We start from the raw sequence: 16,303 nt of genomic DNA on the forward strand, positions 1-16,303 counted from the left end.
TATTGTTGGGTGATGTTAGGTGATGCAGGGTGATGATTATTGTTGGGTGATGTTACGTGATGCAGGGTGATGATTATTGTTGGGTGATGTTAGGTGATGCTGGGTGATGATTATTGTTGGGTGATGTTACGTGATGCAGGGTGATGATTATTGTTGGGTGATGTTAGGTGATGCTGGGTGGTGATGATTAATGCTGGGTGATGTTGATTAATGTTGGGTGATGTAGGGTGGTGAAAATTGAGCAATGTTGGGTGATGCTGGATAATGCTGGATAATACTGAGTAATGTTGGGTGATGCTGGATAATGCTGAGTAATGTTGGGTGATGCTGGATAATGCTGAGTAATGTTTGGTAATGCTGGATAATACTGAGTAATGTTGAATAATGCTGTGTAAAATTGAGTAATGTTGAGTAATGTTGTATAATGTAAGCAATGTTGGGTAATGTGTGTTCCTTAGTTAGTAGTTAATGTTAAACTAGTGTTAAAGTTGCAGGCTGGTTTAGATCAGCTGAATATTCTTATATATATATATATATATATATATATATATATATATATATATATATATATATATATATATATATATACTTCTGCATGTTTTGATGGTGAAGGTCTGATGTCTATATTTCAGAATTCCTAACTTTGACAGGCTGCCGGAGCCTGGGAATATGTGGAGCTGCAGAGGAGAGCGCTAATTTCTCTCTTAAACACACGTCAGCACGTATCAGCACTGTAACACAGAGCCAGCCTCGGCTATGCGGGGAGGTGGGTGGTGTACGTTCATGAAAACTGATGTCTGGCACTTTGGGACCGGCGTTACGTAAGCCATTTGAATTTTTGACAAGCTTCAAGGCTCATAGCCCTACTGTCAATCAAAGCTGAGAACTTGAAAAGCACATGAAAAATGACTTGAGTGTGTTTTGATTGGGTACATTTAGGGTCTGCAGAGCGGTGGGGTTCATTTCCTACAGCAATAAAAGCTAGACGCATGTTTAATTACAACAATAGTGGGGGTTCATTGTACACCACACTCCTCCTCCAGTGTTTCCTCTGAAATCAAGGGTATAAAAAGGGACTGTGGCCCAATTTACTGCAGCAACAGCCACTACTCTTCTGGGAAAGCTTTATACTAGATGTTAGAACTTTGCTGTGATGAAAGTTTGATTGCAATCAGCTTCACAAGAGCTTCAGTGAGGTCAGGTACTGTTGTTGGATGATTAGTTCTGCAACTTCAACCTATCCCAAAGGTATTGGATGGAGCTCCATCATTACTACAGAGAACCCCATAGCCCCTCTATTCCACTCTCCATTGGGCAAGGTGACTCTACTGTCATGTGTGTCTGCTCTAGAGCGTCTAAAGTTTCATTTATATTCTTCTTTCAAACTCAAGGACGTCTTCCATTAGTAACAAAAACAAACAACAAACATGGCCTCAACACACACACAGTTTTTCTGCAGGCAGGGCGAAAAAATATCCACATTAAGATACAAAAGTCAATTCGCTGGCCCAAACAGAGACCCTTACCCAACCTAAGTGGCCACAGAGCTATGAAGTACAGTCACTCTGGCAGCCAGCATGTGATGGCTCCAAGTAGAGACATCACCAGCCCAAGAAACATCCCAGCTGTGATGTAGAGACACTGCAGGCCTAGGTAACATCCCATTCACACTGTGGAGACCAGGAAACAGCCCAGCCATAATCTAGAGACATTGCAAGCCTAGGGAATGAGTCAGCCATGATATAAAGACATTGGCAGCCCAGGAAACATCCCAGCTAAAATGTAGACGCATCCCCAGCCCAGGAAATTCCCAGCTACAATGTAGAAACACCACCAGGCAAGGAAACATCCAAGCCTTAGTTTTAAAACACTGTAATTCCAAGAAATCCCATCTACACATCCCAGCTACAATGCAGAGATAGAGCCAGCCTAGGAAACATCCCAGCTACAATGTAGAGATAGAGCCAGCCTAGGAAAGATCCCAGCTACAATGTAGAGATAGAGCCAGCCTAGGAAACATCCCAGCTACAATGTAGAGGCACAGCCAGCCTAGGAAACATCCCAGCTACAATGTAGAGATAGAGCCAGCCTAGGAAACATCCCAGCTACAATGTAGAGATAGAGCCAGCCTAGAAAACATCCCAGCTACAATGAAGAGACACAACCAGCCTAGGAAACATCCCAGCTACAATGTAGAGACAGAGCCAGCCTAAGAAACATCCCAGCTACAATGTAGAGATAGAGCCAGCCTAGAAAACATCCCAGCTACAATGAAGAGACACAACCAGCCTAGGAAAGATCCCAGCTACAATGAAGAGATACAGCCAGCCTAGGAAACATCCCAGCTACTATGTAAAGACACAGCCAGCCTAGGAAAGATCCCAGCTACAATGTAGAGATAGAGCCAGCCTAGAAAACATCCCAGCTACAATGTAGAGACAGAGCCAGCCTAGGAAACATCCCAGCTACAATGTAGAGACAGAGCCAGCCTAGGAAACATCCCAGCTACAATGTAGCGACACAACCAGCCTAGGAAACATCCCAGCTACTATGTAGAGACACAATCAGCCTAGGAAACATCCCAGCTACAATGTAGAGACAGAGCCAGAGCCAGCCTAGGAAACACCTCAGCCACAATGTAGAGACACAGCCAGCCTAAGAAATATCCCAGCTACTATGTAGAGACACAACCAGCCTAGGAAACATCCCAGCTACAATGTAGAGATAGAGCCAGCCTAGAAAACATCCCAGCTACAATGCAGAAACACAGCCCGCCTAGGAAACATTCCAGCTACAATGTAGAGACACAGCCAGCCTAAGAAACATCCCAGCTACAATGTAGAGACAGAGCCAGAGCCAGCCTAGGAAACACCTCAGCCACAATGCAGAAACACAGCCCGCCTAGGAAACACCTCAGCCACAATGTAGAGACACAGCCCGCCTAAGAAACATCCCAGCTACAATGTAGAGACACAACCAGCCTAAGAAACATCCCAGCTACAATGTAGAGACAGAGCCAGAGCCAGCCTAGGAAACACCTCAGCCACAATGCAGAAACACAGCCCGCCTAGGAAACACCTCAGCCACAATGTAGAGACACAGCCCGCCTAAGAAACATCCCAGCTACAATGTAGAGATAGAGCCATCCTAGGAAACATCATTTCTAGACAAGCTGAGAGCTCCATAAGGAGCATCTGAAGGTAGAGAAGCATGTGGACTGAGGTGGTAGAGTAACACTACAGTATTTTACACTAATATGATCCAGGTTACGCAGCATTAAACAGTTTCGTAGAGAGATCTCATGGGAATGATGGAATAATACGGTCAGTGGAGCATCAACATGGTCATATACTGACATTTTAAGGTAAATGCTACATAATGCTGCTACAAACATCATTTACATAAAGTCTCTTTGTTTCTAAATGCCACTCTCATCTGCCTTCAGCTAGGCACGTTTTTACACTTTCCCAGCTGCAACACTGTGTATACGTCTAGCCCCAGCTTCAAGGTGTTGTTTCACTGCAGCATTTCTAAGCCAACAAGAAAACAATGCTTAACGTAGACACCGTCAGAGCGAAACTGGCCATATATTTATAAGCAGAGATTAAAACAAACAAACACTCTCTGCATTATAGTAAAACGCTTTAGCCAATTTCATGTTTTGGCTTCTCATTTGCGAATAACTGGACCAAAGGGAATTTGCGAAATCCAGTTGGATTATAGTGGAGGCGCAGTGATGCACAAACAGCAGTTAAACCAGACAGTAGGTTTTCTCATTCTGCTGTTTTCCCTCATATTCTCACTGTAAACGCTGGTGATGCTAATGGGCTCTTAACTGCAGAACCAGATGTGAAGCATTTTACTGCACTGCTGCTCAAACAGGATCATCACCATCACGCTATTCGACACATGCACCCCTGACATTCAGGCCAACCCTGTTCTTGTCCATCCTCAGCTAGGCTTGGACCAACAGCAGCTACTTTGTAGCTTCACCTTGCTGGAGGCTGGAGTGCAGTTCGAGACTGTAGCCTATCTACTGAAGCCCTGTTTGTGTTCGCCATCCGCTTGATCTTCATCTGTGGTCAGTTTCTGACCGCAGTGCTGCTCTCAGCTGGATCTTTAGATAGGTAGGCCACTCCACAGCCTAACAGTGGAGGTGGAGGTTTTGAGCATCAGCATCAGCATCAGCATCAGATACAGGCTACAGTGACTGGAAATAAATCTGTGCTACTAATGCTGCAACCACTGAAACCAAAGTTACTAAGCAACAACCCTGAAATGATGGCAAAGACTGGGTTTTTACTCCTACCCAAAAATTGAAGGACCAAGAAAAAGCCAAGCAAGTTTACCAGCGGCTTAAAAATGCTAAATTTTAATCAAAATGAATAACTCTCCCGGAGTAGAACCACCTTTATTTTATGGGTTCTAGGAATGATTTATGACCCAAACAATTCTAGACAGTGGTGTAGTCAAAAACTGACCAACAGTAAACAACAATGGGCAACAGATGGACTACAGCCTATAATTGAGTCCTAAAAAAAAGAAAAGGTGCTACAAGGGTAGAACCAACTATTGGTTCTATGAAGATCCCAGTCTGTAAAAGATGTAGGAGAGGTGATTATGAAGAGTCGTCTAGCAGTTTAAAGCCCCCCGGAACCTAAATCAGAGTTTACTATCTAATGAAGTGCGTCTGGCTCCTCAGGGGCCCCCAGTGTAAATGTTCAAAACATGAAGATGATGACAACGATCTTCCCAAAGTCTAATTAACGTCGGCTGTGTTTCACCAGTACTGCTTTTCTCCCCATATAAAACGGGGGGCGGGCCTAAAGGTGGGCCTGGTTTACGTCAGCATCCCCCTGACCAATCACAAGGTTAACATGGCTCCGCCCTCCTTCTGTTCAAATCTAAGTAACCTGATGAGTTAAAGCTAAAGCTAAAGCTGGTGAGATCTAAAGCTTTTCCCAATGTAGCACCATAGCCTGGGAGACCGACTGCCACAGTCGTGGCTCGAGCCTGGGTTTATATTTGGGCTGGTAAGAGATATCAGAAGCTCAGAGGTGTCGAGTAACGAGGTACAAATACTTCGTTACTTTACTTAAGTAGAAATGTTGGTTATCTAAACTTTACTGGAGTAATTATTTATTTATTTTTCAGCGACTTTTTACTTCTACTTCTCACATTTTCACTCAATTTTCTAAACTTTTTACTCCTTACATTTTATAAACAGCCTCGTTTCTCCTATTTCAGGCCTGTCATTCTGGCTTTAAATATAATATAAAAACCCTCTCCAGATAAATCTCTCCATCCGGAATTTGTATAAATCTGACTGTGATTGGATGAAAAGTATAAACAGACTTCATTCTGACTCCCTATTGGTTTATAAGCGATCCATCACACCTGCACCCGTCCCGTCACTCTCCAGCGAGCTCACAGCAGACGTCTGTAGTCTAGTATGAAGACTGTGTCCGTGGCTCAGAGACGTCCGAGACTCAAGAGACCTGCAGTGAAACGTCCCGACTGAGCCCCACATTTAGTGCACTATAGACCCCTGTGGCGCGGCCTAAGCTTTCGGTCTTTGTTTTCCTCCCATTACTTTTACTTTTCTACTTGAAGTCGTTCTGAAACCAGTACTTTTACACTTTTACTGGAGTAAAAAGCTTCAGTTGAAACTTCAGCTTCTATAGAAGTCTTTTAAACCCTCGTATCTCCACTCACTTCTACCTGAGGAATGAGTGTCGATACTTTTCATATCTTTGCAGAAAGGTGGTTCTTCAATGGCACTGCTCAAAGAGCCTTCATTTCTAAAGAGCCTTCATAGGTTGTCCACCTATACATGGATCTGAAGGTCTTACCTACAAGGTAAAGTGCTTCTAGCGGTCAAGAGGAGGGTGGCTGTAGAAAGGATCACTGAACGTCTGCAGAAGGTGAGCCGTGTTTACAGCACTGTTGCATCTACGTAGGTGGGCTTTTTTTGCGGAGGAAAAGGATGGTGTGGTACCCCAAGGGGTGGCACACGTCCATGTGAGAAAGGCTATGAAGGCTTTAGCAGAACTCAAATACCATATGGCATTTCCCAAAACGATCAGCTCCCTGCACATTCAGAAGCATTACGAGATTTGGCAGCTGCTCTGCTAGGATAGGGCTGAAGTGGTAACTGTGAGAGAGTGGGAGAGGTTTAGAAAGCTGGCCAGCAATTCTCTCTCTCTCTCTCTCTCTCTCTCTCTCTCTTTCTCTCTCTTTGCACTGCACAACCAGATGGCCATGGCACAGCCATTAGATCACAACAAACACCACAACAAAGGCGGCCCCTCGCTCCTGAGCACCGGGCATTAAAGAGCATTCTCCTTCCTAATCACCTGAGCCGAGCTACTGGATGTCAGACATGTGTCAGGCTTGGGAGGGCTCTGTGTTCCTCTTTCCAAAGGAATCACAGAGTTCAGGGAGAAGCAGAAGAGGCTATCTGATCAAAAAAATAATAAATAAATAAATAAGGTGCGCATGGATTTTACTGGATGACCTTCCTAGAGTCCACTGGTGTAGATCAGAGATCAGCTGGCCCAACAGTGATGTCCTCTACAGCGCTAGAAAGGTACCTGGTTGTCCCCTAATGTATAAAAGTAGCTCTTATAGACTCACTGGTTCCCCCAGGTATCCTCTCAACCCTGCAAACCTGTGAACTAACGTCTGACAACACAGAGCTGCACAGGTACCCGGCTCTCCCCAAGACCCCCTTAAAGAGACCCTCAATAGTTAGGTGTACCCTGAGGGTATGATGGAGCTATTTCCAATAAAGTGGCCAGTGAGTGGACATAGAAGCAGATGTTTCAAATTAAGTGGCCAGAGAGTGGAAGTAGAGGTAGGTGTTTCTAATAAAGTGGCCTGTGGACAGGTAGGTGTTTCTAATAAAATGTCCAGTGAGTGGAAGTAGCGGTAGGTGTTTTCAATAAAGTGGCCAGTGAGTAGAAGATAGGTGTTTCCATTAAAGTGGCCTGTGAATATGTAGGTGTTTCCAATAAAATGTCCAGTGAGTGGAAGTACAAGGTAGGTGTTTCCAATAAAGTGGCCAGTGAGTGGAAGCACAAAGTAGGTGTTTCCAATAAACTGGCCAGTGACTGGAAGTAGAGGTAGGTGTTTCTAATAAAGTGGCCAGTGAGTGGAAGGTGAAGGTAGGTGTTTCTAATAAAGCGGCCAGTGAGTGGAAGTAGAGGCAAGTGTTTCTAATAAAGCGGCCAGTGAGTGGAAGTAGAGGTAGGTGTTTCCAATAAAGTGGCCGGTGAATAGGTAAGTGTTTCTAATAAAGTGGCCAGTGAGTGGAAGTAGAGGTAGGTGTTTCCAATAAAGTGGCCAGTAAGTGAAAATACAAGGGTGCTGTTTCTAATAAAATGTCCGGGAGTGGAACTACAAGTTGGGTGTTTCTATTAAAGTGTCCAGTGAGTGGAAGTAGAAGGTAGGTGTTTCCAATAAAGTGGCCAGTGAGTGGACGTAGAAGGTAGGTGTTTCTAATAAAGTGTCCAGTGAGTGGAAGTAGAAGGTAGGTGTTTCTAATAAAGTGGCCAGTGAGTGGAAGTAGAAGGTAGGTGTTTCCAATAAAGTGGCCAGTGAGTGGAAGTAGAAGGTAGGTGTTTCTAATAAAGTGTCCAGTGAGTGGAAGTAGAAGGTAGGTGTTTCTAATAAAGTGGCCAGTGAGTGGAAGGGTAGGGGTTTGTAAGGTTTGTATCTGGAATCTTCATCCTATTCAGTAAGGGGAGGAGCTCGACAGCTCTGCCTCCTCAGTATCCGGATCATCACACCGCCGAGCCGCTCACTGCGGCTGTGACTCCTGCACGTTTGTGGGCGTAGAAGTAAGGATGCGCTTGTGTTTCCTTCTCAGCACAAGAGCAGCATATGTGCTGGTTACATTAACTGGATATGGGTTGTGAACTGAGCAGCTGTTGAGAACGCTACGTGTTAGCCAGCCTGGATTCTTCTGCTGACGCCAGAATCCGCTCCATGCCACGGCAGCAGGGCGCTCGCTCAACTAGTTTTTTAAGGGGACGAGAGCCATGAAACGGCTCATAGAGGCTCTGAAACACTGATGTGAGAAAGACGGTGAGAAGGTACAGGTGGGGAAAGATGCTGCGGACCGTTCAGCGTGATGATGATTAAAAAAGCAGAATGTATAATTCATAAATTTAGTTTCCTCATAAACATTCATGAGATTGCACCACTGGACCTTTTCCGGAACTCAAGAGCTGGTGAGGTTAAGCAGAGAGAAGCAGGAGAAACTTTCACAATTACGTGATGCCAATGTGTCGGGCGATGGGTTAGCGGGTAAAATGACGAAGGAATACAAAAGACAGTGATACAGAGACAGAGATACACTACGATCAGCCATAACATTATAACCAATAGCACTGCTGATCTGGTTCCAGCGGCTCCAGAGCTCCAGAGCTCCTCCATCTTTTCTGCATCAGTGAAAACCCAGTAGCTCACAGAAAGCTCTGCTGATGGATTCTACACCCTGACCTACTCTACTGTGTGAGGTGTGAACACACACCACCCTCACCAGTACACACACACTCAACCAGTACATTTACACCAGTACACACACACTCAACCAGTACATTTACACCAGTAAACACACACACTCAACCAGTACATTTACACCAGTAAACACACACACACACCAGTACATTTACACCAGTAAACACACACTCAACCAGTACATTTACACCAGTAAACACACACACACACCAGTACACACACACGCTCAACCAGTACATTTACACCAGTAAACACACACACGCTCAACCAGTGCATTTACACCAGTAAACACACACTCAACCAGTACATTTACACCAGTAAACACACACACACCAGTACACTTACACCAGTACACACACACGCTCAACCAGTACATTTACACCAGTAAACACACACGCTCAACCAGTACATTTACACCAGTAAACACACACACGCTCAACCAGTACATTTACACCAGTAAACACACACGCTCAACCAGTACATTTGTGCCAGTAAACATACACACACACTGAGCCAGTACATTAACACCAGTAAACACACACACACACACACACACACACACTTAGCCAGTACATTAACACCAGTAAACACACACTCAACCAGTACATTTACACCAGTACACACACACTGAGCCAGTACATTTACACCAGTACACACACACTCAACCAGTACATTTACACCAGTACACACACACTGAGCCAGTACATTTACACCAGTACACACACACTCAACCAGTACATTTACACCAGTACACACACACTCAACCAGTACATTTACACCAGTACACACACACTCAACCAGTACATCTACACCAGTAAACACACTCAACCAGTACATCTACGCCAGTAAACACACACAACCAGTACATCTACACCAGTACACACACACAACCAGTACATCTACACCAGTAAACACACACACAACCAGTACTGTTCCATCCTGCCAGAGGAGAGGCCACTAAGGGGGATCCAGAAAGAGGTTAAGCTCCACTGTGCTCTCTCTCTCTCTCTCTCTCTCTCACACACACACACACACACACACACACACATCCTGTAAAATCAAAAGGCTTCATCCAAAGCTTTGACCAGTAGAAAGAGATGCTCTGCAGCCTAAGGGAAAAGTGACCAATGCAGAGTGTGGGCTGGGTGGGTATAAAGCCCCCCGCCAGTCCTGGGCTACATACTGGAGGGAGGTTTACACCAGTAAAAGCACACTCAGCCAGTGCAGCTCCAGTTCACGGGTGGAAAGGCTCATGGGTTGATGGAGATGGTTGTTGACTTACATTGAGTCCTCTCTGGAATACAGCTTGTCCCATGACGTTGGCCAACATGCGGATCAGTGCTGCTCCCTGTGAACAAACACACACACACACACACACACACACACACACACACACACACGCTCAGTGATCTCCAGTTCACACTCATCTACATTCAATTAATTCATTAACACACACACACACACACACATTATATATGCAGGTACAGATCCTGAGAAATAGCTCTGGAGAGCACACCTTTTAAAGAAGAAATCAAAGGCACCATTGCAACCACCAGAACTACCATAGCAACCACAATTATTAGGGTTGCCATGTCATTTTTACCAGATTGTTTTGGTTCCCTTAAGAATGAATGTGGTGCATCTTTTCCTTTGTCCATGATACATACACACTAGTACACCCAATAAATCTCATGATGTACCATCATTTGGCAACACCTTACTAACCACCTGGGGCACCTTAGCAACCACCTAAATTACTATATACCAACCATCACATTGCAGTTTTCCACAATGTTCCCCCATAGGAATGAATGGGGTGCAAACATTTACAAAACAATTGGAGAAGCTTAGTAATCATCTAAAATACCATAGCAACCACTAAGAAACACCTTAGCAACACCATAGCACTTGCTTAGCAACCATCTAAAAATAAAAAAGGGATAGCACAGAGGGAGACATCAGTGAAGATCACAATATTACCCTGGCAACAGCTCGGCTATAACAACTATCTGGAAGAGCTTAGCAGTCATTTAAAATACCGGAGCAACCACCAAGAAACACCTTAGCAACACCATAGCACTCACTTAGCAACCATCTAAAAAGAAAGAGGAATAAAATACGGGGAGACATCAGTGAGGATCACAATGTTACCAAAACAATGGCTATACCAACCATCTGAAATACCATAGCAACCACAAAGAAACACCATAGCAACACCACAGCACCCATCTAGCAACCATCTAAAAAGAGAGAGAGACAGAATAGAGGACCAGGATTTCACTTATTAACAATAGAGCACAACCCATAATTGTGGTTGTTTGCTGTAGTATTTCAGGTGGTTGCTAAGGTGCCAGAAACCTGAGCTTTTTGTGTCCCGCCCTCCTCCTTATCCTACAAGCCGCTCTGACTGCCTCCCTTCGAGACATGAGTCTGACTCTGACCGGCTGAAGCGTTATCGGTGTGTATCTGACCGGCTCTCTCTGAGCTGTGTGGTCGTGTTCAGCTCAGCCAGAGAGAGATAAAGCGTCTCACTATCACTGCCTTCAAGCTCACGCACTCACATCACCTCAGGGACGAGGGGAGTGAGGGACGGGGGCGAGGGTCCACAGCTACCAGTTACCACTGCAAAAAATGATATCTGACCTAAACCAAACATCCAGAAAGCAGGAAACACTCCTAATATTTCTGATTATGAGATTATTATGATATTATTGTGAGATTATTGTGAGATTATTATGATATTATTGTGAGATTATTATGATATTATTAGAATATGATTGTGTGATTATGATATTATTATAATATTATTATAATATTATTGTGAGATCGTTATGATATTATTAGATTATTATGGTGAGATTATTTTGAGATTATTAGGATATTATTGTGAGATTATTAGGACATTATTGTGAGATTATTATGATATTATTAGAATATTATTATGAGATTATGATATTATTATGATATTAGAATATTATTGTGAGATTATTGTGAGATTATTATGATATTATTGTGTGATTATTAGGACATTATTGAATATTATTGTGAGATTATGATATTATTATGATATTATTGGAATATTATTGTGAGATTATTGTGAGATTGTTATGATATTATTATGATATTATTAGAATATTATTGTGAGATTATTATGATATTATTATGAGATTATTTTGAGATTATTGTGAGATTATTGTGAGATTATTATAATATTACTTTGAGATTATTGCTTGTTAATTACCTACACTCCTAAAAATAATGCCTTTGTGCAAAGACTATAAATAAGGAAGACTATAAGGAAACACACCTAATATTTCTTATTTGGTATTATTGTGAGATTACTGTTAATTATTGGGATTATTTTTGTTATTATTACTATTCTGTCCCTCTCTCATTTTAGATGGTTGGTAAATCGGTGCCACACAAACACATACACACACACACACACACACACACACACAGATTTTATGTCATTTTAATTAAAATGTTACTTGTTCTTACTTATTTTATGTCATTTTTAAAAACCTTTCCCTCATTTGCTATAATTCTATATATAGAAATTGTATATTTCTATTGGCAAATTATTTTGCCTGACTTAACACATACACTCTTAGCCAAAAAAAAGGTAAGACCAGAAAAAGAATAATTGAATTATTCAGATGTTCATTGTTCTGTATGCAGTGCAACCATTGCCTTTTCTGGAGCTGGAGCACTGCTGTGAGAATTTGATTGCATTCAGCTACAAGAGCGTTAGTGAGGTCAGGATGTTTGATGATGATGATCACCACCACCCCACCTCATCATCCCAAAATGTACTGGATGGAGCTCCACCACCACCATCCATCATTCCAGAGAACACAGTTCTTCCACTGCTCCACAGCTCAATGCTGGGGGGGCTTTATATACACCCCTCCACTAGCCCACTAGGCTATTAGGTACCAATAGGTTCATCTAGGTCCTATTCTATTGGCTGTACTTCTCCACAGGGACTAGACAAGCTGTGTCAGCAGCGGGTGCACCTTAAAGCAGCTGAACGCATTCGTTAGAAGGGGTGTCCGCAAACATTTGGACATGTAGTGCAGGGACAGAAATCTGAGAGAGAGCGAGAGAGGGAGAACGAGAGGGTGATTAAAAAGATTTAGCCCGGTGTGTTTATTGTGCCACCGCTCCCCCGAGGCCATCGCCTCACTCTTTTATTCAGAGCCTGTTTTTTTCACTCCTCCATATTAAAAACACTCCTTTAATTGAACTATTTTTCTTGTGTATCTGCGGGCGGAAACTCCGCACCGAAATTATTTCATTTACAATTCCCCAATGATTAATTCCGAACTCCTTAGAGTGTATGAAAAATGGAACAACCTCAGGTGTTCACACACACACACACACACACACACACACACACAAACACACCGACAAAATGAGTTTTAATGAACAAACACTGATAACACAGATCTATTTGCAGAATGTAGATACAAGAGAGTGCAGACACAGCTGTCTTTACACTTGAATAACTTCACCTTTTCAGCTCAACACACCTCAGATCGGTGAAAAATCTCATGTCCGTGACTTTCTACAGGTCACTGAAGACGTGTGGTCATTCTCTCACCAGCATCCAGCCCATATACTGTAGACCAACAGTGCTAAAGTCTAATAGAGGACTCATGGGCAGGAGCGTTAGCCTGCTGGTAGCCGTAGCGATAGTCTGACTCCCTAACGGCCTCAGAATTGGGCCTCAGAATTGGGCCTCAGAATTGGGCCTCAGAACTCGGCCTCAGAATTGGGCCTCAGAATTGGGCCTCAGAATTTGGTTTCAGAACTCGGCCTCAGAATTGGGCCTCAGAACTCAGCCTCAGAAACTCGGCCTCAGAACTGGGCCTCAGAACTGGGCCTCAGAATTTGGATTCAGAACTCTGCCTCAGAATTGGGCCTCCGAACTCAGCCTCAGAATTCAGCCTCAGAATTCGGCCCCAGAACTCAGAAGTCCATCATGTGGGGCATGTATGAGTGGCTTAACTGGGAACTGGTAAGTTTTGTCCACGGTTTCCATGTTGGCCCCACATATGGATGCCCACCAAGTTCCCACTGGGACCAGGAGAGGTTAAAAATGGGCCCTATCTGGATTGTACACCACACATGAGGACTAGATGGGACCCATGTGAGATTAAGGTGGGCTGTAACGATGGGGCCCATTTGGGAAAACCCAACTGGGTCCCAGTAACAACACATGGACAAACCCACTCAGAGCCCATGCCCACTGCTTAATGGGTGCTACAGTGTTACTAGTTGGTTCATGGTATTTCAGGTGGCTGTTATAGTGTCGCCTAATGGTTGCTTTGGTGTTGCTAGGCAGTTGCTATGGTGCTGCTAAGTGGTTGCTATGGTATCTTGAAGGTTCCTCAAGTGTCCTAAGGTTCCTCCACAGTTTCAAATTGAAAAACCTTCAAAAGTTTCTCAAGGAAGTTCCTCAACTTTTAACAGTGTAGCTACTACGTTTTGACTATAGTATTTCAGGTGGTTGCTATGGCGTTGCTTAGTGGTCACCAGGGTGTTGCAAAAGGGGTTTGCTAGGCAGTTGCTATGGTGTCTCAGGTGGTTGCAATTAATTGCTAAATGGTGGCTAGATGAGTGCTATATACACGGTATACAAAGTAGAAGATCCTTGAGGAACATTTAACCTCTTACGGGTACCCTTTTCCTTCTAGAAGGTTCCTCAAGAGTCCTAAGGTTCCTCCACAGGGGTCCCTTAGAGCTGCTCACCTTTTTATAAGCGATCCAGTCAAAAACCCGGTCTATATCGGTGGCTTCGAAAACTTCCTGAGAGATGGGATGGGAACTGGCCAGACCGTCCAACAGCATCACTTCATGAAGAACATCGGTCAGGAACCTCTGCTTCTCCTGCAAAACACACAGACAGAAGAGTGACGTAACACTTTACACACTTTAAAATAGAACGTTTTCAACCCTTCCTCTCCTAAAGAGGTCACTCAGCTGCTCGTTCAGTCTCTCGTCACTTCGAGACTTGACTACTGCAGCTATCTTCTGGCTGGTCTCCCTCTGCGCACCATCAGACCCCTGTAACTGATCCAGAACACAGCGGCACGGGTCGGGTCGTCTTCAACATTCCTAAATTCAGCCATATCACACCACTGCTGCTGCGTTCTCTCTTCACTGTAGCTTCCTGTAGCTGCTGCCCAGGTCATCAGATTCAGACCCCTGACTCTGGTCTACAAAGCCAAGACTGGACCAGCCAGACCCTCCGTACTTGATGGCGATGGTCAAAAGCCTGATCTGCACCAAGAGCCCTTCCAGCTTCAAGTACGGCTCGGCTCGACCCGCCATCCTTTAAGATCCACGGAAGACGAGCGTCCAGACTTTTTACTGTCCTGCACCGAAGTGGTGAAACGAACTTCCCCTGGGTGTCCGAACAGCAGAGTCCAACACTCACTGTCTTCAAACCCAGACTGAAGACCCTCCTCTTCTGAGAGGACTTATGCAGAGTACGTTTATCCATTAGTTAAATAAATTGCTCAATTTTAGGTTAAGGTCTTCTGGAAAAGCTAAAAATGGCTTTGCATCTTTTAGAAAAATACAACATGCAGGCTTATATAGTGATTCTTTAGTCATAATCTCATCAATATTAATTTTCTGAACATGTAGTCAACCATTTCTTTAAATTTGTTGACATGCTTTTAAACATTCATTTTTTTTAAATGTCATGTCAGTTTTGGTAACAGGACTAAAAAAAAACGTAACCTAGAAACCTTGTGCATGAGATTGACCAATACATGTTTTAAATAGTTAAATATATGAGTAATTAGATTCAGAGTTAAAAAAAGATACAAAATTAAGTTTCATTTGGAAGAGTTACAACAAGCAAATGACGCCCATTTGCTGGAGCGACCCAGTAAGCTTCATTGCGTGGTGTTGGGTAGTGGATAACAACACTAGCCTTCCTCATAATAGACACACTCAGTAACAACAATTGGACAAACCCACTCAGAGCCCACGCCCACTGCTTAATGGATGCTACAGTGTTACTAGGTGGTTGTTTTGGTGTGTCCTAATGTTTGCTTTGGTGTTGTTAGGCGGTTGCTATGGTATCTTGAAGGTTCCTCAAGAGTCCTAAGGTTCCTCCACAATAATTACACACCACTCTACACCAATAAGAGGCTGTTCACACCTGGCAGCAACATGCAGAGATCCACATCTGGATCTTCCTTGCCCAGATGCTTTTTACACTAGTCTGAGGGGAAATTCATCACAGATGCTGTTGTTCATAAACCTGAAGTTGAGGAATAGTATGGTGGGGGTCCCATGGGCTTGTCTTGGGGAAGAAGACTGAGTCCCGTTCTCTGGTCTATATATATATGTATATATATATATATATATGTATATATATATGTATATATATATATATATATATATATATATATATATATATATATATATATATATATATATATATCATAATGGCTCAGCAGTTAGAGCTCCGGGCCTTTGACGACAGGGTTGTGGGTTTGATTCCCGGGCTCGGCAAGCTGCCACTGTTGGACCCTTAAGCAAGGCCCTTCACCCTCCCTACTCCCCGGGCGCTGAAGTTGGCTGCCCACTGCTCTGTGTGTGTGTGTGTGTGTGCTCACTGCCCCTAGTTTACTAGTGTGTGTATGTGTGTGTGTGTGTGTTCACTACCACAGATGGGCCAAATGCAGAGGACGCATTTCACATTTGACAGATACTCGCACCTTCACCTTTTCATGCTAAATGTGCTTCGCCCATGAAA

General features: G+C 43.6%; 1 protein-coding gene across 1 annotated transcript in view; it reads right to left on the reverse strand.

Annotated features, from left to right (window-relative positions):
* Positions 1-16,303, reverse strand: part of LOC140550261 (thyrotropin-releasing hormone-degrading ectoenzyme-like) — a 341,162-nt gene that overhangs the window by 117,614 nt on the left and 207,245 nt on the right. The window contains exons 7-8 of the mRNA XM_072674121.1: positions 14,281-14,418; positions 9,806-9,871 (exon numbers count right to left, since the gene is read on the reverse strand). Of these exons, the coding sequence (XP_072530222.1) occupies positions 9,806-9,871; positions 14,281-14,418 (204 nt within the window). The remainder of the gene's footprint in view (positions 1-9,805; positions 9,872-14,280; positions 14,419-16,303) is intronic.

This window comes from Salminus brasiliensis, chromosome 2, assembly GCF_030463535.1.
Source record: "Salminus brasiliensis chromosome 2, fSalBra1.hap2, whole genome shotgun sequence".
Lineage (NCBI taxonomy): Eukaryota > Metazoa > Chordata > Actinopteri > Characiformes > Bryconidae > Salminus > Salminus brasiliensis.